A 26,367-nucleotide genomic window follows, 5' to 3' on the forward strand; every position below is an offset into this window, starting at 1 on the left:
AATACGTTAAGAGAAAGAAGACTAAAACTAAAACAACATGTAAGGATCCCACTTTTGGGATCATATACATAGAAAGGCTGGGACATCACTGGATGATGACAGGTGACTTTCCTTTTCTTCTTCATACTTCCTCTAATTTTCTATAATGAATGCACAGGTTCATTTACAATCAGGGGGAAAGTTTCCATTAAATAATACTCATTTTTTAAAAACTAGGTTAAGATTTTTAAAATAGAATCCAGGCATGGTAATGCAATGGTTAAACAGAATAGAAAACCCTCTAATTCCCAAATGAAGAATTCCCAAAGGAAGTCATTTTCTGATTATCTAAGAAATGCATTCCATTCTGCAAATTCCCAACTGAGGCTTCTAGATGGCGATTTATGTGAAGCAAGAATGTCGTCATTACAGAATAATCTGCTGTAGTGTGTCTTAATACCTCTCCTCTCTGTCTGTAAGAAATGGCACCAAGCTAGAGGAGGACTGAGGAAGCTTCCAGGCATCTCTTAGATCCTGGGTGTCATTTCATTAGCTTAATTTTTTTAAAGACATGGAGTCAGACAGTGATCTTTTTCAAAGCCTGCACTGAAAGCATTTCTGCATCAAAAGCATTTCCACAAAAGGATGTGGTTATAAAACCATTTCTAACTGTCATTAAGAACAAACCTGAATGCTACACCTCCTTCAAAGTACCCATTTCATCTGGGATTTAGAACAAGATCTTTCTACGCCACTGAGAGAGAGCTTATTGTAGTGGTAAGCACACTCATTTAAACAGCAGGCATCACCAGTCGTGGTATGGCACACCTGTAATTCCAGCTACTTGGGAGGCTGAGGCGGGACGACTGCTTGAACTCAGGAGTTCGAGTACAGCCTGGGCAACACAGCAAGACCCTGTCTTTATTTTATATTATTTTATTTTACTTTAAACAGCAGGTATCTCTTTGAGATCCTAATTTCAATTATTTTAGATACAGATCTGTAAGTGGGACTGCTGGATCATATGGCAGTTCTATTTTTAATTTGAGGAACCACTATATAGTTTTCCATCATAGCTATGCCATTTAACATTTCCCACAACGGTGTACAAGGGTTCTAATTTCTCCACACCCTTACCAACATTTATTTTATTTTATCTTTTGGAGATGGAGTTTCGCTCTTGTTGACCAGGATGGAGTACAATGGTACGATCTCAGCTCACTGCAACCTCCGCCTCCCGGGTTCAAGAGCTTCCCCTGCCTCAGCCTCCCAAGTAGCTGGGATGACAGGTGCGCGCCACCATGCCCGGCTAATTTTGTATTTTTAGTAGAGATGGGGTTTCTCCATGTTGGTCAGGCTGGTCTCGAACTCCTGACCTCAAGTGACCCACCCACCTCAGCCTCCCAAAGTGCTGGGATTACAGGCGTGAGCCACTACACCAGGCCGCCAACATTAAAAAAAAAAAAAAAAAAAAAAAAAAAAAAATTAGCCATCCTGGCCCAGTGTGGTGGCTCACGCCTATAATACTAGCACTTTGGGAGGTTGAGGTGGGTGGATCACTTGAGGTCATGAGTTCAAGACCAGGCTGGCCAACATGGTGAAACCCTGTCTCTACTAAAAATACAAAATTAGCCAGGCATGGTGGTGGGCGCCTGTCATCCTAGCTACTTGGGAGGCTGAGGTACGAGAATAGCTTGAACCCAGGAGGCAGAGGTTGCAGTGAGCCAAGATTGCATCACTGCACTCCAGCCTGGGTGACAGAGCAAAACTCCGTCTCAAAATAAAATAAAATAAAATAGCCATCCTGGCAGGTGTGAGGTTTACCTCATCGTGGTTTTGATTTGCATTTCCCTAAATGGTGACGTTGAGCCTTTTTTCATATACCCACTGGCCATCTGCATGTCTTCTTTGGAGAACTGTCTATTCAAGTCCTTTGTTCATTAAAAAATTTTTTTTTTTTTTTTTGCCATTGAGTTGTTGGAGTTTCTTATACATTTTGGATACTAGTCCTTTCATCAGATATATGGTTTGCAGATATTCTCTTCCCCTCTGTAGGTTGCTTTTTCATTCTGATTATTTCCCTTACTGTGCAGAAGCTTTTTAGTCTGATATTGTCCGACTGGTTTTGCCTTTGTTGCCTGTGCTTTTGGTGTCACATGCAAAAGATCATTGCTTTTTCCCTGTGTTTTTTTTCTAGGAGTTTTACAGTTTCAGGTCCTGTGTTTAAGTCTTTAATCCATGGTAGATGGCCAAAAGGACAAAGTCAGGATCCCAAAGAGATATCTGCACCCCCATGTTCACTGAAGCATTATTCATAATGGCCAAGATATGGAAACCACTTGTGTGTCTACTGACAGAAGAATGGATCAAGAAAATGGAGTACATTCTGGCTGGGCACAGTGGTTCACACCTGTAATCCCAGCAATTTAGGAGGCCAAGGCAGGTCCAGCCTGGCCAACATGGCAAAACCCTGTCTCTACTAAAAATACAAAAATTAGCCGCATGTGGTGGCAGGCGCCTGTCATCCCAGCTACTAATCAGGAGACTGAGGCACGAGAATCACTTGAACCAGAGAGGTGGAGGTTGCAGTGAGTCAAGATGGTGCCACTGCACTCCAGCCTGGGCGACAGAGCGAGACTCTGCCTCAAGAAAAAAAAAAGTGTAGTATATTCCTATCACGAAACATTATTCCGCCTTAAAAAAGAAGGAAACTTGCCATTTGTGACAGCAGGAGTAAACTGAGAAGACATGCTGAGTGAAATAAGCCCCTTACAGAAGGATGAATACTGCATGATTCCGCTTGTATCAGGTATCTAAAGGTGCTAAAGTCATATAAGCAAAGAAAAGAACGGTGGTTGCCAGGGACGGGTTGGTGGAGGAGGGAGATGGAGAGTTGTTCAATGGGTATAAAGTTTCAGTTAGGTAAGATGTGTAAGTTCTACAGATCTGTTGGACAAACAGAAGTGCCTATAGGTAACAAGACTGTATTGTACACTTAGAAACTTGTTAAGAGGGAATATCTCATGAGAAGTGGTCTTATAACAATAGCAACAAAAAATCCCAAACGGCCCCCAAAACCAAAGGGGCACAATGATTAAACTCATGAACCTGTGCACGTTAAACATGTGCAGCTTTTGCTGATCAATGATACCTCAATAAAGCTATTTAAAACATACAAAGAAGAGGTAGATTTCTTCTGGTGCCACCAGCTCTGTCATTAGCTGTGTGACCTTGGGCAAGTCCCTTACCCTTTACGGGTTCCAGTTTTATCCTTCTGACAAGAAGAAACAAGCCTCTGCTATCCCCCAGTACCCCTCCTGCTGGAAGACTGCGGCGTGGGGGCCCTGCTGAAAAGCAAACCTTTCATGGGTAGGTCTTAGCAATGCAGCAAGGATTTTGGAGTGGACCAGAGATCAGAGGGATGAGAAACTCTGAATATGCAGCAGTTATGATGCACCTGCTGGGTGCAGGATGGCGAGAAAGCCTGACAGGGGCCTGCTGATGGTAAGGTAACCAACACCCCCAAGCTGCATGTGGGAGGGAGGCAGAGGGGCCCAGAGGATGAGAGGAACTGAAAAGGTGATGGGGCCGGGCGCGGCCTGTCATCCCAGAACTGAGAGGTCGAGGTGGGTGGATCGCTGAGGCAGGTGGATTCCTTGAGGCAAGGAGTCAAGACCAGCCTGGCCAACGTGATGAAACCCTGTCTCTACTAAAAATCACACCTGTCATCCCAGAACTTTGAGAGGCCGAGGTGGGTGGATCACTTGAGCCCAGAAGTTTGAGACCAGCCTGGCCAATGTGGTGAAACCCCATCTCTACTAAAAATACAAAAATTAGCCAGGCATGGTGGCGCATGCCCATAATATCAGCTACTCAGGAGGCTGAGGCACAAGGATTGCTTGAACCTGGGAGGCAGAGGTTGCGGTGAGCCAAGATTGCACCACTGCACTCCAGGCTGGGCAACAGAGCGAGACTTGATCTCAAAAAAATAAAAATAAAAATAAAGAGGAGAAAGAAAAGGAGCTCGCCCAAAGCTGGGTGGAGGACGCCTGGGGACAATTCTTCTGTGTATTCCTCCTGCTGGCCCTGGCCTGTAACACGGGCTCTGCTCTCAGTTCTCAGTTTAGATTTGGTGGTCCTGGACTTGAGATTTCTGACATCCCTTCCGGGCAGCTCCAAGTACCCACCATGTGTGATGCCTGGGACTCACCTGGCCTCTTCACCGTCGCTGGTGCCCTTTCCTGAGTTTCAGGCTCATGAGATCATTCCCTGTCCTCCCATCAAACATGACCCCTCGTGTTCAACTTAGAATGAATGCCTCAGGGGGACAAATACAGTGGAAAGGTAAGATTGAAAGAGGCAGAGCTTTGAAACGCACAGGGCTTGACAGTGGCACTGGGGACTGGCGTTCTGGAAGGCACATGGGGTGGTCAACGTTTAATTCCAAAGCCAAACTGAAAAGGATCAACTAACACGCAGTGTGATCCTCGCCTCTACAGAGGTGTCGCGGGTCTGAGCTCAGAGGAGAAGGAGGCTCAATCACGCCCCTCTCCAGGACAGAAGCCACTGCTCAGTTTGAGCAGGGCCTGTGAGTAAAGTGTAGATACAGGAAAAACAGCCCCGTTGTCAATTTTCCCCCTCAAGCTCAAACGCAACAATGAAGCTGCACAAACACTTCTCTACTTACTGGCATGGTTTTGTCTCCAAAGAAATAAATGGTCTTATAACCGTCATTTTCCACATGTCGCAGGCAATACCTCTTGTCCCATCCATCAGGAAAGACATCAAAGCTGATCTGGCCTCCTGCCGGGTGGGGATGGGGCACATACAAGCAAAAGGTGAAAAAGGGGCTAATGATATGTCACTGAAAAAAAACAATTTACTCTTTGTCAGTTAGTGGGATGCCAAGGTTGATTTTCAGTACTCTAGTTTGCTACTTAGACTATTGCATGGATAGGTTCTAGAAATTAATTCTACATCATGTTTTCTGTTCCAGCATTATTTCACGTAGGTCTAAAATTGAGGCACAGAATGCCAACTCAGAGTGAGAAATGCATTTGCATTTAAGCGCCCTGTCAAGCATGTGGTTTAAAGGAAGCATGCTTATGAAAACTCATTCTGCTGTGCTCGTCTCGGGCTTTAACACACCCTCAGTGGAAAATGCCTGGAAGCAGGCTGCATCCAGAATATTTGCAGGAAAAATGAGAATCCTCACTGAAGGTGATTTATAGGCAGCGCTCGTGGGCAACAAGAAACCTTTCAAAGCTTTGTCAGAAAGATGTCCATCTCACAGTTCAGGAATACAAAAAACCCACCCACTCATCTGTTAAATATAATCCCTTTGCCATTCCAGTTTTCCTACAACCTCTACCTTTATGAAAGCTAGTACAATGAGGAGGCTTTGAGCAATGACTCATTAGCCCTGACAAGAGAAATCGGTGTGCAAAGCATTTGACAGGCATACTCTAACAAAAGACAAGCCTGAGACATCCATGCTGCAGGAAGAACTCTGCATTGGACACCAGAAGTGTTCACACACTGGCTGGGTAAACAACAGCTTTGTGAACTCGGACAAGTCTCTTCTCCTTTTTGGGCCTCAGTTTCTTAATCTGTAAAAGCCACCCAACTGGCTCCTAAGGTTCCTGCTGTTGAAACATTGTATGATTCCAAGACGTCGGTCTCGTTTACCTAAGGGGTTCAATTCCATGTCTCCCTTACGGAGTTCACTATAGTGCTTCTCTTTCGCCCAAAGGTGTGACAAGTTCCTACTCATTAGTAATCGAAGTGCTCCTCTTCTGACGAGAGAAGTGCAGGTAGGAAGAATCCTGTTGTGTAAGAATTTAGAAGCAAGCCCAACAGTCTGGAAGCTGTTTCTTGACTAGGCAAGTCCTATTATGGCTAACTATGCAGAAAAGAGAGTGGCCGCTTTTTGTCTATAGACTGGACTGCTCATTTAATCTTCCTGCCCACCTAAAACTGCACATACTCCATTATCAATAGCTCACTGGCCCACAACAAATTCCAGGAAATGGGGATCCAAGTTTGTAACACAAACAATATATACAATACCTATGGAAAACGTGAGGCCTTTTCCTGCAAACTCTTTCCGTAGATCTGCTACAAACTTTTGTCTTATATTTTCCTTCTGAGAAAAAAAAAAAAAAGATGCCAATTGTCTCTTGTATTGCAGTTTAGAAAGCACACTTTTAACTACTAGCCACCAAGGTATGAATATCTTATTTATTTATTTGTTTAGTTTTTGAGATGGGGGTCTCACTCTGTTGCCGAGGCTGGAGTGCAGTGGCATGATCACAGCTCACAGCAGCTTCAACCTCCCAGGCTCGAGTGATCCTCTCACCTCAGCCAAACAAATAGCTGGGACCACAGGTGTGTGCCACCATGCCCGGCTAATTTTTTTTTTTTTTATTATTTGTAGAGATGAGGTCTCACTATGTTGCCCAGGCTGGTCTTGAACTCCTGGGCTCAAGTGATCCTCCTGCCTTGGCCTCCCAAAGTGTTAGGATTACAGGCATGAACCACCACACGGGGCCATATCTTATTTCCATAAACCCAGCCATTCACCAAAGATATTTCAGAAAGACTTACTTTATCGAGTTCATAGAACTCAATGCGTTCTTCTTGGCTGCAGCTTCTTCCAATTGGCGACACGTTTAACATCCCATTCCGGAATTCAATGAAAGTACCCCTGGGAATGAAAGAGTGACAGAGGTTCCCCAAAACACATTATTTATTTGGGAAACATCATAAACAGCCTAAAATCTTGGGAAATTCTAAAAAGCAGACGCCAGTGTGGTCAATGTTTCTCAGCTCTGTGCTGTGTAATACGGTAGCCATGAACTACTGTGACTACTGAGACCTGAAATGTGGTAACATGAATTGAGATTAGATTTGAAAGACTTAGTATGAAAAAGGAATGGAGTCACATCAGTCATGTTGTATACTGACTTTGTGTCAAAATGGTCATATTTTGAGCCTGGATGACACGGCGAAACTCTGTCTCTACAAAAAATACAAAAATCAGCCAGGCATGGTGATGCGTGCCTATAATCCCGCTACTCAGGAGGCTGAGGCAGGAGGATTCCATGAGCCTGGGAGGTAGGGGTTGTAGTGAGCTGAGATCACGTCACTGCACTCCAGTCTGGGTGACAGAGTGAGACCCTGTCTCAAAAAAAAAAAAAAAAAAAGGGTCATATTTTAGATATATCAGGCATCTCACCTTTTCCTTTTCATTCTTTCAAAATGTGGCTACAGAAAATTTAAAATTATACATAGCTCACTTTCTGTTTCTGCTGCACAGTGCTGCTATAGGGCAGATAATTTTATGGTTAATACAGAGCTATGAAAATGATTTCCAGCACTGGCAACAGCAGTCGTTTCCCTGAGGAGTCTGAAAATACATGTACCAGACATCTATCTTGCTACTGAGCTTCTGAACAGACTGATAGTACCAAGCAAAGCTACACAAAAAAAGGCTCTGAGAATTGTCCAACGAGCCTCAGTAATAACTGAGGAAATTCAATTTACCCATTAGCAGACAGCTCCTAAATGTTTGATTTGATCACATAAAATGAGAAAGTAACATTAGTTTAGTCACTTCAAATGAAGATGTTTAACAATGTTCTTTTGGCTGGGTGCGGTAGCTCACGCCTATAACCCCAGGACTTTGGGAGGCCAAGGTGGGTGGATGGCTTGAGCTCAGGAGTTTCAGACCAGCCTGGGCAACATGGCGAAACTCCGTTTCTACAAAAAATACAAAAATTAGCTGGGCATGGTGGCGCACCCCTATATTCCCAGCTACTTGAGAGACTGAGGTAGGAGGATTGCTTGAGCCTGGGCAGTGGAGGTTCCAGTGAGCCAAGATCGCACCATTGCGCTACAGCCTGGGCAACAGAGGGAGACCCCGTCTCAAAAAACAAACACACACATACAAAATAAAAAACAAAAAACAAAAAGATGATTTTTTCCACCGTTTCCACTATGAGTCTGAAAACAGTTTCTCTGGCTCACGCCTGTAATCCTAGCACTTTGGGAGGCTGAGGTGGGTGGATTCCTTGAGGCCAGGAGTTCAAGACCAGCCTGGCCAACATGATGAAACCCTGTCTCCACTAAAAATACAAAAATTAGCTGGACCTGGTGGTGCATGCCTGTACTCCCAGCTACTTGAGAGGCTGAGACAGGAGGATCACTTGAACCCGGGAGGTGGAGGCTGCAGTGAGCTGAAAGCGCACCACTGCACTCCAGCCTGGTGACAAAGACTCTGTCTCAAAAAAACAAAACAAACAAACAAAAAAAAACCCCACAACCAAAAAAAGAAAACCACCCAGTTTCTTAAAAGTTCAGATAACTTGTAAACGAGACATCATTCTGCCCAATGAAATTTAAGCATTCTCTGACAAACTACGCAGTGACAAGTGTCTTCCAGTTCTAAACGCTGATGCCTGGGAATCCTACGAAACATTTTCCCTGACCTTTTTTTTACTATTTTAATCTCACAGATCTGTTCTCCAGGCACTGGCCATCGGAAATACCGAGAGGCAGCATGCCACGTGCAGGGTTGACGACCTAATCCCATGTCAGTGTGGCTCTGGGCACCTCTCCAAGCCTCCTCTTACTCACCTACAGAAAGGCTAATAGCACGTGCTCTGGTCACCTCCAAAGGGCCTTGTTAAAATCAACGTGCCAGTTATGTAAAGGTACTCTGTAAACTGGGAAGCAATGAATACTTATCAAAGTAAAAACAGCAAAACCTCCATCAGCTGGATCCTCTCCCCTGTTGTGCTCAACTTTCAGAGAAACAGGCAAATTATGTAAAAAAATATGCAAGCCTAAACATCTCTCAAAAATCCCATGTCCAGGCCGTCCCGGAGTTGGTGGAGGCCCAGCCTGTCCTCTACCACTTCTGTATGAGCACTGAGGCACTAGGGGACTGGTGACCATGCCCCGGGTGACCCTAGGGCTATGGGTCCTAATGATCAGAAAAACAGCTCCATTATTTCCCCCCTACTCAAGGACATTCTTCTTCTCATTTTCAAGGCACAGAGAGAAGCTGATGCAGTTTAGAAAGCCTTCCCCAAAACAAGGATGAAGGTGGATTACCAAGCAATCAGTTCCTCCCTAAAGACCTGGGCTCTCTGAAGTCTCACTGCATCTGCCTGGCCATCGTGGGATATGTAGTTAGTGTTGTCAGGCAAATGTGGACAAATGTGGGTCAAGGTGGGTCTCAGCTCTGCCTCCTGGATTCACCAAATCTCTTCTACTATTCTGGAATTATGGCTCTCCACATGCCTCTCCCTTGCTAAATGATACACTCTTTGAGGACAGGATTATGCCTTTTATTAATTTTAATCCTCCTTTAGCACTCGGTCCAGAGTAAAAACGGAACTGACCTGGGATATTTGTCTATTTTATCTTTTTGCCAAGGAAAATTTCTAACACACACAAAACTAAACAGAATAGGACGAGTCCTCACATGCCCATTACCCAGCTGCAACAATAACAAAGTCCGGGTCCAGCCTGTCTCATGCAGGTCTCCTCTTGGGCTAAGGGGCATTCCTGCACTCTGGAAGGAGGTGCTGAGCAGGAGGCGCTCAGGTTACGAATCCTAATAGTGTGGAGCAGCCTCTGAAGTACAGCCTGCACTGAAATCGGATTGCCACTTAAACCGTGTTTCGACCCTGATGATTAAGGTGTTACACAGTAAGCACTGAAAACTGGGAAGGCCGGGCACAGTGGCTCACGCCTGTAATCCCAGCACTTTGGGAGGCCGAGGTGGCTGGATCACCTGAGGTCAGGAGTTCAAGACCAACCTGACCAACACGGTGAAAACCTGTCTCTACTAAAAATATAAAAATTAGCCAGGCCTGGTGGTGGACGCCTGTAATCCCAGCTACTCGGGAGGCTGAGACATGAGAATAGCTTGAACCCGGGAGGCGAAGGTTGTAGTGAGCCAAGATCGCGCCATTGCACCCCAGCCTGGGCAACAGAGCGAGAAAGAAAACTGGGGGTAAAAATGAGAAGGATTTCAAAGAAATCACCTGCAACCTCACCATCAAGAAATAGCCACGGTTAACATTTGGGTCTATTTCCTGCCAGTCTTTTCACTGTGGGCATTTATGTTCATCGTTATTAGTATTACTATTATTTTAAAAATGGAATTGAGACAACTGTACCCATGGCAGAAGGTAGGTCCCCAAACCAAACATTTATGAAAGCCAGGGGCGGTGGCTAACGCCTGTAATCCCAACATTTTGGGAGACTGAGGTGGAAGGATCGCCTGAGGCCAGGAGTTGCAGACCAGCCTGGACAATGTGGCAAGACCCTGTCTCTACAGAAAATTAAAAAATTAGCCAGGCATGGTAGCATGTGCCTGTAGTCCCAGCTACTCAGGAGGCTGAGGTAGGAGGATCACTTGAGCCAAGGAGGTTGAGGCTGCAGTGAGCTATGATCATGCCACTGCACTCCAGCCTGGGCAACAGTGCGAGATGCTCTCTCTCAAAAACAAACAAACAAAAAACAAAAAGAAAGCCTATAGAGTCAGAAAATGAGAGAAGCAGTCTGTGAAAGACTGGAACAAAGGTCCGTGGGTCAGGTGGCAGTTGCTCAGGTGGCACCCGCCGGGGGGGAACTGGGAGCTGGAATAGCCAGGTCTCACATTTGCCAACAGAAGCCAGAAATCCAGATGTGTAAAACATAAAATTAGGCTGGGTGTAGTGGCTCACGCCTGTGATACCAGCAATTTGGGAGGCTGAGGCAGATGGATCAGTTGAGGTCAGGAGTTCAATACCAGCCTGGCCAACACAATGAAACACCATCTCTACTAAAAATGCAAAAAAAAAAAAAAAAAAATTAGCTGGGCATGGTGGTACGTGCCCGTAATCCCAGCTACTCCAGAGGCTGAGGCAGAATTGCTTGAACCTGGGAGGCGGAGGTTGCAGTGAGCCGAGATCCTACCACTGCACTCCAGCCTGGGCCACAGAGTGAGACTCCGTCTCAAAAATAAATACATAAATAAATTTTAAAAAGTAAAATCAGACTTTTACATGATGGCAATTAATCCAGATTTTCTTTAACACTGCAGGCCAACCAGATTTGGGTTTTACATGGATCTGGCCCGAAGGCTTCCTGTCTGAGACTTCCCAATCCAGGGTTTCTGTTGCTTTTTGTACACGCTGCTTCACTGCTGTTTCCTCTCACTGACAGCCTTTGAAAGCATATGGGCTTCAATGGCTGTATAAATTTCCATCATGTGGACAAGCCATCATTTACATAATCACTCTTGTACTGTTGGCTTTGTGGACTGTTTCCAATTATTCCTTACTAAGTGCTGGGATTCGGATTTAAATTCGCTGGCCCATGGTGGCTACTGAACCCTGCTGTGAACCAGCAGCACCACGGCAGTCAGAGAAAACGTGGATTTCCAAGCTCGACTCTCAGGCTTTCTGAATCACAACTGTCAAGGGGCAGGCTAGATATCAGACTTGTTTTTACAACTCTTTAGGTGATTTTATAATCCTATTTGGAGAATGCCCACATTAACCCACCATATGACACTACGTTATGTTCCAGCAATGCCTCTTTGTTACAAGCGAACCCACCTCTTCTTCGGGAGTTTAACTTTCGCAATGTAGCTCAGACAGTAGTTGATTAAATCTTGGATTAGGGCCTCACCCAGATGACTTTGAATATTCTAGATGAAGAAAACACTTGAGTTATTTGATTCAGCAGGAGCATTTTCAAAACAGCTTTATAGCAAACCCAGGGTCTTCAGCCACTATTGTTGAAAATCAGGAGGCTGATATAGCAGTGATGGTGACATGCCTCACTGCCTGTTTAATTTCTTCTCTTATTTCTCTGGTCAAAAACATTAGGCAAGCCAGAAAGGCTTTAGTCAAAAGCATTTGCTGCTTCATTACCCAAGATTTTTGTACGCATTATTGTTCAAATGCTTCCTGTAAGGCCCAAAGAGCTTACTGCTGCCACTTTTATTCAATTAAAATATCGCCAGATATTGACAGAAAATATATTTGTTTCACTTCAGCATTCTCTTATGTCTGAACAGAATGATCTTACTACTACTAAGAGCCACATAGTACCTCTTAAAAATGCTTATAGTGGCCAGGTGTGGCAGCTCACACCTGTAATCCCAGCACGTTGGGAGGCTGACGCAGGTGGATCACTTTAAGTCATGAGCTTGAGACAAGCCTGGCAAACATGGTGAAACTCTGTCTCTACTAAAAATACAAAAATGAGCCAGCCATGCTGGTGGATGCCTTTAATCCCAGCTACTTGGGAAGCTGAGGCTGAAGAATCATTTGAACCCAAGAAGTTACAGGGAGCCAGGACTGAGTCACTGCACTCCAGCCTGGGCAACAGAGTGAGATTCTGTCACAAAAAAAGAAAAGAAAAAAAAAAACCCAACGCTTATAATGAGGCAACCTGCTCTAGGTTTATCATCACAGAAATGTTATTAATAGATTTAAAGCCAGGCATGGTGGCATGTCCCTGTAGTTCCTGCTACTTGGGAGGCTAAGGCAGAGGATCACCTGTGCCCAGGAAGTCTAGGCTACTAGGATTGCACCACTGCACTCCAGCCTGGTTAACACAGCATGACCCCATCTTCTTAAAAAAAAAAAAAAGAAAGAAAAGGTTGGGTGTGGTGGCTCATGCCTGTAATCTCAGCACTTTGGGAGGCTGACGTGGGAGGATCACTTGAGGTCAGGAGTTGGAGATCAGCCTGGTCAACATGGTGAAACCCTGTCTCTACTAAAAATATACAAATATTAGCTGGGTGTGGTGGCGTGTGCCTGTAATCCCAGCTACAGGGGAGGCTGAGGCATAAGAATTGCTTGAACCAGGGAGGCAGAGGTTGCAGTGAGCTGAGATCCAGTCTCCAGTGCACTCCAGCTCCAGTCTGGGTGATGAGCAAGACTCCGTCTCAAAAACAAACAGAACAAAACAAGAAAAGAAATACTATATTTAAAAAGTATAAAAATTTAGTTATTTAGAATAGGAACAGTCACATGGTTCAAAATTCAAAACAAAAAGAATACAGAGTAAAGATTCATTTCTACCCCTGTTCCTCATCTTCCCAGAGGCATTCAATGTGAAATGCCCTTTTAGAAAACACTTTTAGTAGTATATAGTAATTCGGATACTCAAGAACCTACCTGTTTACACAAGAGCTTCCCATCTTTGTATGCTACCAAGCCATTTTCTGGAAACACATAATCGTATTTTTCAACCACTACAATCAAAACCAAAAAAACACTTAGAATGCAAAGGATCAAAACCCGTGTTTCTATTCCTTAACAATGACCACTAATAAAACCGCTAAACTCCAGCAAGGACTGTGAGAGACCATCTCATCTTACAGACTAAGAGAAGAGTATGGAAAAACCTTCCTTATTGTTTTTTTTTTTAATGGCTCTTTTTGGTTACATATTTAAACGATGACTGGGCAGGAGATTAGAGACTTGGTGACAGGTTATCTTACGTCCCTGACTTCAGCCTGACTGTCTGTAAAGGAAGATGCTGGTCCACGATGCTGATGGTTTGCCAGCAGCAACCAGGGCAGTGAGTGAAAGTGCAGATTTCCAAGCTACGCTCTCCGGCTTCCTGAATCAGAATTGCTGAGGGACAGGCTAAATATATTTTTAAAAAGCTCTTTGGGCTGGGTGCCGTGTGGCTCACGCCTGTAATCCCAGCACTTTGGGAGACTGAAGCGGGTGGATCATGAGGTCAGGAGTTCCAGACCAGTCTGGCCAACATAGTGAAATCCCATCTCTACTAAAAATACAAAAAATTAGCCGGGCATGGTGGCAGGTGCCTGTAATCGCAACTACTTGGGAGGCTGAGGTAGGAGAATTGCTTGACCCTGGGAAGCGGAGGTTGCAGTGAGCTGAGATCGCGCCACTAAACTCCAGCCTGGGCGACAGTGCAAGACTCCATCTAATGTCAAAAAAAAAAAAAAAAGCCCTAAAAGACCTCTGGTGGCCAGGCACAGTGATTCACGCCTGTAATCCCAGCACTTTGGGAGGCCGAGGTGGGCAGACCACCTGAGGTCGGGAGTTCAAGACCAGCCTGGCCAACAGGGTGAAACCCCATCTCTACTAAAAATACAAAACTTAGCTGGGCGTGCTGGTGGGCGCCTGTAGTCCCAGCTACTTGGGAGGCTGAGGCTGAGGCAGAAGAATCACTTGAACGCAGGAGGCAGAGGTTACAGTGATCCAAGATTGCACCACTGCACTCCAGCCTGGGCCGGAGAACAAGACTCTGACTCACAACAAAACAAAGCACTCTTTGGTGATTCTTATAATCAGTCTGGTTTGGAAACTATCCATGCTGTCAACCTTAATGGAGGGATTCTCAAACTTCAGGTACCTGTTAAAATGCAGATCCCCTATGTGTTGGGTGGGGCCCCCACACTCCTATTCTAATAAGCTTCCCAGGAGATTCTGATACAGGTGGGCCTTCACCTGTCTTTTAGCTGGTGAATGTTTTGATTCTATTGCTGCATGTCTCTGAAAGGTGCAGACACTACGCTACCCTACACAAAACTTCCCTGAGCAAGTGGTTAAATACACAACTAGACGCAGAAAGCGTGATCATGAGGAGGTAACAGGATTTTCAGGGCTTCATGATCCCCAGTATGTGGTTTATAGCATTTCTAAGTAGGAGACCAACCAGGAAAATGAAGTGGAAGTGCAAGAGTTTTTAAAGGCATTGCGGAGATTACTCTTCTAGTAATGGGGATCCAATAAATACAGGCTACACAGATTTGGACTGTAAGATATTACATTTCTGAGAACAGTAGTTCTCAAATGGGGGTGATTTTACACACAGGTCATTTGGCAATGTCTGGAGACACTTCCGGTTGTCAGAGCCGTATGTGTGCGTGTGTGTATGCTGTGGGCATCTAGTGGGTAGAGGCCTGGGATGTTGCTAAATACCCTACAATGCACAGACGGCCTTCATAATGGAGAACTAACTGGTCCAAAATATCAATAGTGTGAAGGTTGAGAAATCTTGCTCTAGAGGAGCTGGTTTCAAGATGTGAGGACTCTGGGGACAATAGGGGTTAAAAGAACAATCAATTCATCCACCTCTCCACTTACATTTCTTTTTTCTTTTTTTTCCCAAGACGGAGTTTTGCTCTTATTGCCCAGGCTGGAGTGCAATGGTGCGATCTCGGCTCACTGCAACCTCTGCCTCCTGGGTTCAAGCAGTTCTCCTGCCTTGGCCTCCCGAGTAGCTAGGCACAGGCACCCACCACCACGCCCAGCTAATTTTTTGTATTTTTAGTAGAGACGGGGTTTGATCATGTTGGCCAGGCTGGTCTCAAACTCCTGACTTCAGGTGACCCACCCGCCTCAGCCTCCCCAAGTACTGGGATTACAGGCGTGAGCCACCACGCCTGGCATCCACTTACAATTTCTTACAGGCCAGGAGGCCCTGGGGCTATGCAGATGAATAACTCATACTCCTGCTCTTCAAAAACATATAATCGGATAGTTTACAATAATTACAGAATGCTACATTACCAGGGTTATACACTAGAATCTCTCGGAGGTACTTACTAAAATAGGATTCCCAGGCTCCACAGACCTATCAAGTCAGAATCTCCAGTGAAGGGGTCAAAAACCTCTCTGGTTTTTTGGGGTCCTGTGCTGGAGATTCTGTTCCAGTGATGGGGAGGTGAGGGGGGCTGTCAGAGGGACAATTTGAAGACCAGCCTGACTGGGGCTAGAAGGGCAGTGAACGGGTACAAGCAAGAAGTATTCCAGGCAGAGAGATTACTATGTGCAAAGACACAGCCACTGACCTTTCTAGGTGAATCTACTCACACATCTGAGTACCCAGTTCTCCATCAGTAACTCCAGAAATTTACTGGATTAAAAGCAGAGGAAAAATAAGGGCCAAGAAAATGTTTCCCAAACAAGGAAGCAGAAAGTCTGCCATATGGGGATAAGGTTTTAGGGCAGCCTATGATACTTGGCAATAATATCCTCATAAGAAGTTAATCTTTTACTAGATGTAATTAGCAACCTCTCATTTACCATCATTTCCCAGTTGCTCCTGCACTTTCTCAAAGTCCGAACCGCCTACCACTCCGATTTTGATCTTCTGCCTCAATTTTTGCAGGAAGTCATCCATTTCTTTGGTAATTTTCTAAATTTCAAGAAGGAAAATACAACACTCATAAGCCAAAAAATAATCAGGAGACTAAAACTCTAAGGGTAACACAAGTACACAAATCTTATTTTCTTATTTAAAAATTAAAGAAAAAAATTGTTTTTGACATAGGGTCTCACTTGTCACCCAAGCTGGAGTGCAGTGGCATGGTCATAGCTCACCGCAGCCTCGACCTCGACCAGGGCTCCGGTGATCCTCCTACCTCAGCCTCCTGAGTAGATGGAACCACAGTTATGCGCCAGCACACCTGGCTAATTTTTTTATATTCTGTAGAGACGAAGTTTTGAGGCCAGTCTGGAACTCCTGAGTTCAGGAGATCCACCAGCCTTGGTCTCCTAAAGTGCTGACATTACAGGCATAAGCCAGGCCTATAAGCCTTATTTTCATACATGCCAATTAAGTTACCAGCTCTCTACACAGTTCAAATATTTTAGTTGTAATTGGGAGGGAGGCATCTTTACCAGAATAAACTTAAGTGTTATTTTTACCACATTTTAAACACAGGTAATATGTTAGTAGCTGTTGTGCACTGTGCTAGCTAATTTTTTACGCATTTATATACCCATCTATGGGCACATATACAAATAGGTCTTATTTTTGAAACATAAGTGGAATCATTCTATGTCCTTTGCAGCAACTTCGCTTTCTCAGCAACTTCGCTTTTTCAGCATGATGTATTCCTTTTAAATGCTACACTATACTCCATCTATGGATTTAAGTTGTTGATTTTAAAACAAAATAACATAATGAAATTAAAGAGGAAGCTCAGGGCCAGGCATGGCGGCTCACGCCTGTAATCCCAGCACTCTGGGAGGCCGAGGCCGGTGGATCACCTGAGGTCAGAGTTCGAGACCAGCCTGGCCCACATGGCGAAACCCCATCTCTACTAAAAATACAAAAATTAGCCGGGTGTGGTGGCACATGCCTGTAGTCCCAGGTACTCGGGAGGTTGATGCAGGAGAATCACTTGAACCTGGCAGGCGGAGGCTGCAGTGAGCCGAGATCGTGCCCCTGCACTCCAGCCTGGGTGATAGAGCGAGACTTCGTCTTGATAAATAAATAAATAAATAAATAGGAGAAGCTTAGAACTGATTTATTGCAATTACTCAAAACAAAAAAAATTGGAAAAGAGTAAGATGACTAGATTTTTTAGTCTCTTCTAAAAGCAAAGCTCCTATCTAGAAAGAGTGGTCTTAGTGGTATGACTTTATGGTAAATTCCAAACTGTGTGATAATTTTTAAAAAGTTATAAACTAAGATGAAAAACAGCCCTACATTAAGACACATCACAATGTATTTTTACAAGTCTTATAACTCAGTACTTTGAGCAATCTTAGTTGAACATTTACACTGAATGTCTATTTTTTTTTTGTGACACGAAGTTGCGCTCTGTCGCCCAGGCTGGAGTGCAGTGGTGTGGTCTTGGCTCACTGCAACCTCCATTTCCTGGGTTCAAGCGATTCTCCTGTCTCAGTCTCCCAGGTAGCCAGGACTACAGGCGCCCGCCATCACGCTCAGCTAATTTTTTGTATTTTTATTAGAGACAGGGTTTCACCATGTTGGCCAGGCTGGTCTCGAACTCCTGACCTCAAGTGATCCGCCCGCCTCAGCCTCCCAAAGTGCTGGGATTATAGGCGTTAGCTACCGCGCCTGGCTGAACGTCTTTTTTTTCAGACAGAGTCTCGCTGTGTCTCCCAGGCTGGAGTGCAGTGGCGCCATCTCCACTCACTGCAAGCTCCGCCCCCCGGGTTCACGTCATTCTCCTGCCTCAGCATCCTGTGTAGCTGGGACTACAGGCTAATTTTTTGTATTTTTAGTAGAGACGGGGTTTCACAGCATGAGCCAGGATGGTCTCGATCTCCTGACCTCGTGATCCGCCCGCGGCCTTCCAAAGTGCTGGGATTACAGGCGTGAGCCACTGCGCCTGGCCCTGAATATCTTTTTTAAAAAGTTACTAGAAATTTAGAAAATACAAAAAACCATTTAGTTCACCGTCAGTATATAAACACTTGGAGTTCAATGATTTTTCTTTAAAAAATTTTTTTAGAGTAACACATGAATCTGATTAAAATAAAACTGCATAGAAGGGCTTGTAATAGAGTGCAATCTTTTCTACTCTCACAGTGGAATTTGAACCTATTAGACAAAATCTAGAACTGCAGGAGTGGCCCTTAAGAGTCAGAACGCAGTGGCTCATGCCTGTAATCCCGGAACTTTGGGAGGCTGAGGCAGGTGGATCACAAAGTCCAGAGATGGAGACCATCCTGGCCAACATGGTGAAACCCTGTCTCTACTGAAAATACAAAAATTAGCCAGGCGTGGTGGCGGGCGCCTTAAGTCCCAGCTACTCAGGTGCCTGAGGCAGGAGAATCGCTTGAACCTGGGAGGCGGAGGTTGCAGTGAACTGAGATTGCACCACTACACTCTAGCCTGGTGACAGAGTGAGACTCTGTCTCAAAAAAAAAAAAAAAAGAAGAGTCAGAACTGTGAAAATCAGATCAGAAGCACTTTCCTGAATGGCATACCTAGTAACTAGGACAGCTTCCACCTTAGCACAGATAGGAAATGGCAAACTTGACAGGAACCAATGTCCTGAGGCTCAGGGGCTTGTACCAGGTCGGCTGTGTGAAACTGAGGAGGTTAGTTCTTCACTGAGTGTGTTTCCTTATGTTTAAAAAGGTAATAACAACTATCCTACCTGGAAAGAAAGATGAAGGAAGGTTGAGAGGGTCCAGCGAAATCATGAAAAAGGGTTGGCAATGTAAACCCTAGACCGCTATGGCCCACAGACCACACTGGGCAGCTGTTTGTTTCTGTAACAAATAAATACAGTTTTACCGGTACACAGCCACTCTGTGTTTACATAGGGTTTATGGCTGGTTTTGTACTAAAGTTCAGTGGCTACTATAGACCATATGGTCTGCAAAGACAAAAGTATATGCTATATGGCCCTTTACAAAAAATGAATTGGGGACCGGAGTATTAGACCACTATGGGCTTTTAACAACCCCAAGTGTGTGATAGCTGAATTTCAGAATCACAAAAAGCCTTTGAAGAACTTGGGAGTTGAGTGTCATCACTAGGTAGATCAAACCTGTGGCTGACAAGGGCAAAATGATACGTCTAAGGTCACACGCATTTCACGTGGCTTTCTGGAGCACACCATTGTTACCACCAAGCGAAGACTACGAGGGGTGAGGATATTAGTTGAGGATAGTGAGACCATTGGGGTCCAGTCTCAAGTTGAAATGGCCGGTTGTCAGTGGCCAATTTCTGAAAAGGGGACAGGAAAGCCTCATCTCAAGGCTGATAGTGACTGAAACTTATCTGTGCCTGTAGCAGCAAAATCTGGAAGTGGAAAGCAAGTTTCCAAAGGCCCAAAGAGGCTCTCAGCGGGCAGCCTGTAATAACCTAGAGCTCCTCCATCTTCCTAGTCCACTGCAGGGGCTGGAGATGGGTGTGGTGGAGGTGGTTACTATTTACTGAGGCCTAGTGTGCTGTGTGCAACATACTTTCAAGAACTTACACAATCTCATTTGATCCTCACAGTCACCATATGGAACACGTAATATCCCCATTTAAAGCTGTAGATGCTGAGGCTCAGAAAGGTTAATGACTTGCTCAAGGTCACACAGCTGTGAAGAGGTGAAGATGAGACTCCACTAAGTCGATTTCACCTGGAAACCTGTTTTTAATATAATGACTCACGGCACAGCCCATTGGTTACAGGATTGAGGCCGGCAAACAGCTGGTAAGGGGCACACAGCTGATGTCGGGTTCAAATCCTGGTCCATCGGTCCCGAGGACTAGCGGTGAGTCCAGATTGCATTTTCCAACCAAGCATAAGTTTCCTTCTCTTAAGAGTTCTTCAGCCCCGTCTCATCTTTCCAAGCATCAGAGCTCTTGAAGAGCTGGTTAGGGCCTCCCTCTCATCCCTCCAGGGCACCTAGAATAGGGTCCAGCCCCCGTGAGGACGCAGGCGGTCCTTAGCCAGCCCTTGGCGCCGACCCTGGGTAGTCGATAGCTCCAACTGGGAACAGCACGGACTCTGAGTCGGCTGCCACCAGCCCGCCGGGCGCCACTTACCTGCCGCGGGGCGGTGAGGGTCCCATCCACGTCGAAGAGGCAGAGCGCTGGGCCAGGAGCTGCCATGTCCCCAGCGTCTAACCGCACCTCGCAAGACTCGTTGGCATCAGGAACTCGGCCCGGAACTTCCGAGTTCGGCCCCCGAGCCGCAGGGCACGTCGGGAAGAGGAGGAGACTCCGTTCCCACAACGCCTGGGACTAGCGCCAGCCACGATTCCTGGACCGCAAATCCCAGGGTGCAACGCGGATCACGCCCGCCTTGTACATTCGAGCATGCGCTCTTAGAGGTTCCGGGGGCCGGTGGGATTTACTTCCGGCAGCAGGCTGTGGGGCCATGGTAAGGAGGCTGGTGGCGATCCTTGAGGGGGTGATGCTCTTTGGGGGTCGGTCGGGGTCAGAGCTGGGGCAGGCAGGCACGACGCCTGAGTTTCGGACCTGAAGAATCCGTGGGAGGAAGCTCTGGCGTGGGTTACCATTCGCCATTCCCGGGCTTTCTCTGCCCTCCTTGCGTCACGTGCTCACAGTAGTAATCGCTAAAACTCGCCGAGCTCTCACAGCGCATCAGGTACTAAGTTGAGGGCTTTGAAACCATCTTCTCGTTCACTGTGTTCTGAGTCCCCATTTTGAAAGCCGAAGAAACCGAAGCTCAGGGGTGTGGAGTGATTTGCTCAAGAATCCACAGGTAGTGACTGATGGAGCCAGAATTGGAACCAGAGCTTTTACTGCTTCACTACCACCTAATAATATGTTTGTGCTACGTGTAGGGGCCTCCCTGCCTCGCTCCTCCTCCTCCTCGTTGTTTCCCCTTCCCCTGACTAGGTTAAGGGAAAGCAGCAGTTCCCTCCAGCACCCAAGATAACGTAAACAGAATTAGAAAGTTTGTTGGGATAACTATCTCACAGATTTGTTGCTTGAGTTTCCCACTAAGACATTGATTATTCAGTTTCCTGCTTGGGGAAATGTTCACACCCCCTTGTGGATCCATTGTCCAGCCCAGAGTTGGGACTCCCTAGATATGTTTTGAATTATTGATGGCCGCACCTCCTTTCTTGTATTTCTTTGGAATTGCCTGATGGAAGGAGGACTCTGCTGCACTCACTGACTGTGTGTTCTTTGGTAAATATCTTACCCTCTCTGGGCTTAGTTTCCCTAGTGGTAAAGTGGAAATAGTGATAACTATCTTAGATAGCTGTTGTGATGCCCACATGAGATAACATCTGGCTTTACCCTTCCCTCCTCTGGCAATAATGGTGACCTTGCAGGATTGGCAGAAGCCTTGGAGTATGGTGCTTTGCAGATGTTCACCGTGTGATTAATGTGGTTGAATTCCATGAGAGAAATCGTCTACTGTCTCCCTTTCAGGCTGCCCTTCTCCGAGTTGTGCCTAGATTTCGGGGAAAAGCTGCGTGGGAAAGGCCTCTCCATGGGCTGTGGTGCTGCAGTGGGCAGGAGGATCCTAAGAGGTGGGTGGGGAGCAGGTCACCCACCTCGAAGGAGAAACCACCAAACCAAGAGACTGAGAAATTCTGGATGTTTTACCGTTTTGATGCCATCAGAATCTTTGGGTTCCTGTCTCGACTGAAGTTGGCACAGACTGCCCTGACAGTGGTAGTTTTGCCACCAGCCTGTTACTGGTATTCCCAGGGCCTCCTGACTCTCAACACCGTGTGCCTGATGAGTGGGATATCGGGCTTTGCCCTGACCATGCTGTGCTGGATGAGCTATTTCTTTCGGAGACTGGTTGGTATCCTGTATCTGAATGAGTCTGGCACCATGCTGCGGGTGGCCCATCTGAGCTTCTGGGGCTGGCGGCAGGACACATACTGTCCCCTGGCAGATGTGATTCCCCTGACAGAAACCAAGGACCAGCCTCAGGAGATGTTCATGCGTATCCAGCGGTACAGCGGGAAACAGACCTTCTACGTCACCCTGCGCTATGGACACATCCTGGACAGAGAGCGTTTCACGCAGGTGTTTGGGAGACATCAGATGTTCAAGTAAACAACTGGGGCCTGGACCTCTGGGTAACCCTGGGTCACCTGGATTGACAGGAAGGCTGAGGGTGTGGGCACAGCTGAAGAAAGGGGATTGGGTACTTGGAGACTTTGCCTGGGCCCCTGGGAACATGTGTTTTGTGATGAAGAAATTCACAAGGCAAGAGCTGGTGTCCAGGTTTAGGAAAAAGGCTCTAAGCAAGTTCTTACAGCACTCGTTTGTGACATTCAGTCAGATAACAGCCAGAAGTTTTTGTTAAGAGCCAGTTCTTAGAAGAACCTATGCCAGGGTCACCCAGACAGTCCATTGGTGTGAAATTGAAAGGCAAAGAGGTGTCGTGGGGGAGCATAGGATTTGGAGTCAGAAGTCTCAGTTCTGTCACTTGTCCTGGGGTGGGTTATTGAGTCTCTTTGAACCTTGGTTTTCACATCTGTAAAATGGAAAGCCCTGCTTGTTTCGTGGGATGGATGTGGGAATAAATGTCAAACGTGTGGCAGACTCAGCAGCCTAGAGCAGATAGCATTAAGCATTTGGTCAGAGGTTTTGGCATGGAGAAAGGCTTCGAGCACTCAGCAGGGACTTCCAGAGCCCTGTGCTGTGCCCCTCACACATCCAGCAGCAGAAAGGTCTGCCAGGATGTTAACTACACATCCATGAGCAGCGATGTCGTCCAAGTGAGCACGAAACCCCATTTGAGATTTGTTCACCACCCTGAGATCTAGAGGCTCTTGCTTTGGATAGCCCTGCAGTGTAATAAAGCCTAATGGACCGTATGCTGGTACGTTCTTTTATAAACTAAAGCCAGTTATATGCATTGCCCTGCATAATTAATAATACATGTTCATTATGCAATTTGTAACACAGTAAAGAGGAAGGAAGGCATGATCTTTATTATTTTGCCACTCGAAAGTCAATAAGAATGTTTTATTGCCGGGCGCGGTGGCTCACACCTGTAATCCCAGCACTTTGGGAGGCTGAGGCGGGTGGATCACGAGGTCAGGAGATCGAGACCATCCTGGCTAATGGTGAAACCCCGTCTCCACTAAAAAATACAAAAAAAAATTAGCCGAGTGTAGTGGCAGGCACCTGTAGTCCCAGCTACTCGGGAGGCTGAGGCCGGAGAATGGCATGAACCTGGGAGGCGGAGCTTGCAATGAGCCGAGATCGCGCCACTGCACTCCATCCTGGGCGACAGAGCGAGACTCCCTCTCAAAACAAAACAAAACAAAAAATAATAATGTTTTATTGTGTAGCCTTCCATTTTTCTTTCTTTTTTTTTTTTGTGAATTTGTTTTTATTGGGGAACAGGGCACAGGGTGGAAGATGTCACCTTGGGCTATGGTGTGTCCCACCTCCCAGAGAATGTCCATTTGCATTCTAATCTTCCTGGGATGCTTTATGGAACTTTTTCTTCTTCTTGGAGCTGCTCTTGCCAGCTGCCTCTTCAGGCCCACTGCTGACTGGCTCCTCTTTGGAGAATTTCCTCTTTTTCTTGGAGCCACGCCTTCCATTTTTCTTAACCGTACCAAGATACACCTAACAAATTTATCCTTTTACTCATATTTAAGAGTGTAATTCAGGGACATTAAGTATATTAACAGTGTTGTACAGGCTGGGCGCAGTGCCTCACGCCTGTAATGCCAGCACTTTGGGAGGCTGAGGCGTGTGGATCACTTGAAGTCAAGACTTCAAGACCATTCTGGCCAACATGGCGAAACCCTGTCTCTACTAAAAGTACAAAAATTACCTGGCCATGGTGGTGGGCACTTGTATTCCCAGCGACTAGAGAAGCTTGAACCCGGGAGGCAGAGGTTGCAGTGAGCTGAGATCACGCCACTGCATTCCAGCCTGGGCGACAGAGCAAGACTATCTCAAAAACAAACAGAACAGAACATGTTGTACAACCGTCACCACCATCCATTTCCAGAATGTTGTCATTAACCCAAATAGAACTAAGATACCTATTGAACAATAATTTCCTTCTTTTTCCAGCCCTTGGCCACCACTAATCTGCTTTGTGTCCCTCTGGATCCGCCTATTCTGGATATTTCATATAAATGGAATCATATAATATGTGACCTTTTGTATCTGGCCTTTTTTTTGAGATGGAATCTCCCTATGTTTCCCAGACTCGAGAGCGGTGGCGCAATCTCTGCTCACTGCAACCTCCGCCTCCCCGGTTCAAATGATTGTCCTGCCTCAGCCTCCCAAGTAGCTGGGATTATAAGTGCCTGACACCACGCCTGGCTAATTTTTGTATTTTTAGTAGAGATGGGGGTTTCACCATGTTGGCCAGGCTGGTCTCAAATTCCTGACCTCAAGTGATCCCACCCACCTCGGCCTCCCACAGTGCTGGGATTATAGGCGTGAGCCAGCACAGCTGGCCTGTATCTGGCTTCTTTGACTTGTAGTGTTTTCAAGGTGCATCCATGTTGTAGCACGTGTCAGTGCTATTTCTTTTTTATGGTTAAATACATTTATGGGTACAGTGTATATTGTCTGTATATACCACATTTTGTTTGTCCATTCATCTGTTGGACGTTTGAGTTGTCACCTTTTGACTGTTCATGAATGAACATTTGGCTATTGCTATGAACACTGGTATACAAGTATCTGTTCGAGTCCCTGCTTTCAGTTGTTTTGGGTACGTACTGAGAAGTGGGTTTACTGGATCCTGTGGTAATTCTGTTTATTTTTGAGGACCTGCCACTTTTCCACAGCGGCTGTACCATTTTATACGCTCACCAGCAATGGACAGGGGTTCCTGTTTCTCAACATTCTTGTCAACAGTGGTTATTTTTCCTTTTTTTTTTTTAATTTCAGATGGAGTCTCGCTCTGTCACCTAGGCTGGGTTGCAGTGGTGCGATCTTGGCTTACTGCAGACTCCGCCTCTCAGGTTCAAGCGATTCTCCTGCGTCAGCCTCCCGAGTAGCTGGGATTACAGACACCCACCACCACACCCAGCTAATTTTTCTCTTTTTAGTAGAGACGTGGTTTTGCCATGTTGGCCAGTCTGGTCCCGAACTCCTGAACTCAAGGGATCCACCTACCTCGGCCTCCTAAAGTGCTGGGATTACAGGTATGAGCCACCGTGCCCGGCCCTTCACTTCGATGCTTCTATCCTGTGCTTCCATCCTTGCTTTACTGGAGTCCATTTTCGCAGCTGTCAAAGTGATGCTTAAAAACAGAATCACATCACTCTGCTGTGAAGGCTGATGGCCTAATCCACCCTCCCCTTTCCTCCCTCATCCGCAACTCTGTGGAGTTCATTCCCCCAGGTCACGATGGCCTTGCTCTTCTCCAGTCATCAAGAATATTCCAGCCTTAAGGCCTTTGCATTGACAGTTTCCTCTGCCTGGAAGGCTTTCTCCCTAGATACCTGCAAAGAGAACTAACCGCCTCCCCTTCAGTGTCCTCTCTGTATAACGGAGTTTCACTATTTATGCTCAAGAAGTGTAGTGAATATTCAATTATATAGAAGAGAAATGTGCATAGCAGTTACACGTGGCTATTCATTCCTTCTGTACCTTGCCTTCACCTGCCTATCAGTTCTTCAGTGATTGTGACTCCCTTCCCCATGAAGACATAAAGCCTGTGGCTAAAAAATGTCTTAAGAAGTCATAATGATTTGACCTTAACCTCATTAAAACCAAAAATTCTCTCTTTGTTGCGTTGTAAGTAATGACCTGAGTGAACTTCACCCCGGGATATTCTGATTATGTCTGGGGTGGGTCCCCAGGATCTGTCTTTTTGACCGGCTTGAAGCCAATTCTGAGCTTCAGGCAGGCTGGGAATTTCTGAAATAGACTACTAGAACAGAAGACACCAGAGTGACACATGGTTCTGTGGACTTTGTGTTCCTGGGCCAATTTTCTGCCCAAAGAATAGGTTCTTAACACTGGCTTTATGTGTAGAATCTCCTGGAGAGTGTTTTTAAAACCCCATTGTCAAAGCCCATGACCAGGCATTTTTATTTTCACGGTTCCCTGGGTGATTCTAACGTGATTGACCATCGCTGCCCTTGAAGTATCACCACTCTGTTAAGTCTGCAAGGGGCTTGTCCTGGGAGGTGAGACCACAGATTCTCACCCATG

General features: G+C 45.9%; 3 protein-coding genes across 10 annotated transcripts in view; 2 read left to right on the plus strand and 1 right to left on the minus strand.

The window, feature by feature from the left end:
- The window catches only part of TMEM114 (transmembrane protein 114), a 996,508-nt gene that overhangs the window by 733,145 nt on the left and 236,996 nt on the right, over nucleotides 1-26,367 (plus strand). The gene's annotated exons all lie outside the window — the stretch shown is intronic.
- The window catches only part of PMM2 (phosphomannomutase 2), a 278,683-nt gene that overhangs the window by 16,135 nt on the left and 236,181 nt on the right, over nucleotides 1-26,367 (minus strand). For 2 of the 8 annotated variants that reach the window (XR_007722161.1, XM_050774516.1), the window contains exons 1-7: nucleotides 20,278-21,645; nucleotides 16,056-16,167; nucleotides 13,167-13,243; nucleotides 11,595-11,686; nucleotides 6,586-6,685; nucleotides 6,049-6,124; nucleotides 4,667-4,782 (exon numbers count right to left, since the gene is read on the minus strand). Coding sequence is in view for 7 of the 8 variants with exons in the window: in XM_050774516.1 (XP_050630473.1) it covers nucleotides 4,667-4,782; nucleotides 6,049-6,124; nucleotides 6,586-6,685; nucleotides 11,595-11,686; nucleotides 13,167-13,243; nucleotides 16,056-16,167; nucleotides 20,278-20,343 (639 nt within the window). In the remaining variant the exon portion in view is untranslated. Of the gene's footprint in view, nucleotides 1-4,666; nucleotides 4,783-6,048; nucleotides 6,125-6,585; nucleotides 6,686-11,594; nucleotides 11,687-13,166; nucleotides 13,244-16,055; nucleotides 16,168-18,716; nucleotides 19,005-20,277; nucleotides 21,646-26,367 lie in introns of those variants that run through there. The other 6 variants (XM_050774519.1, XM_050774515.1, XM_050774517.1 and 3 more) reach the window with 6 other exon arrangements.
- Nucleotides 20,577-22,774, plus strand: TMEM186 (transmembrane protein 186). Its single transcript, XM_050774552.1, has 2 exons — nucleotides 20,577-20,614; nucleotides 21,640-22,774. Exons 1-2 carry the CDS (start codon nucleotides 20,612-20,614, stop codon nucleotides 22,276-22,278), a joined length of 642 nt encoding a protein of 213 aa, XP_050630509.1. The 5' UTR covers nucleotides 20,577-20,611; the 3' UTR covers nucleotides 22,279-22,774.

This window comes from Macaca thibetana, chromosome 20 (genome assembly GCF_024542745.1).
Source record: "Macaca thibetana thibetana isolate TM-01 chromosome 20, ASM2454274v1, whole genome shotgun sequence".
NCBI lineage: Eukaryota > Metazoa > Chordata > Mammalia > Primates > Cercopithecidae > Macaca > Macaca thibetana.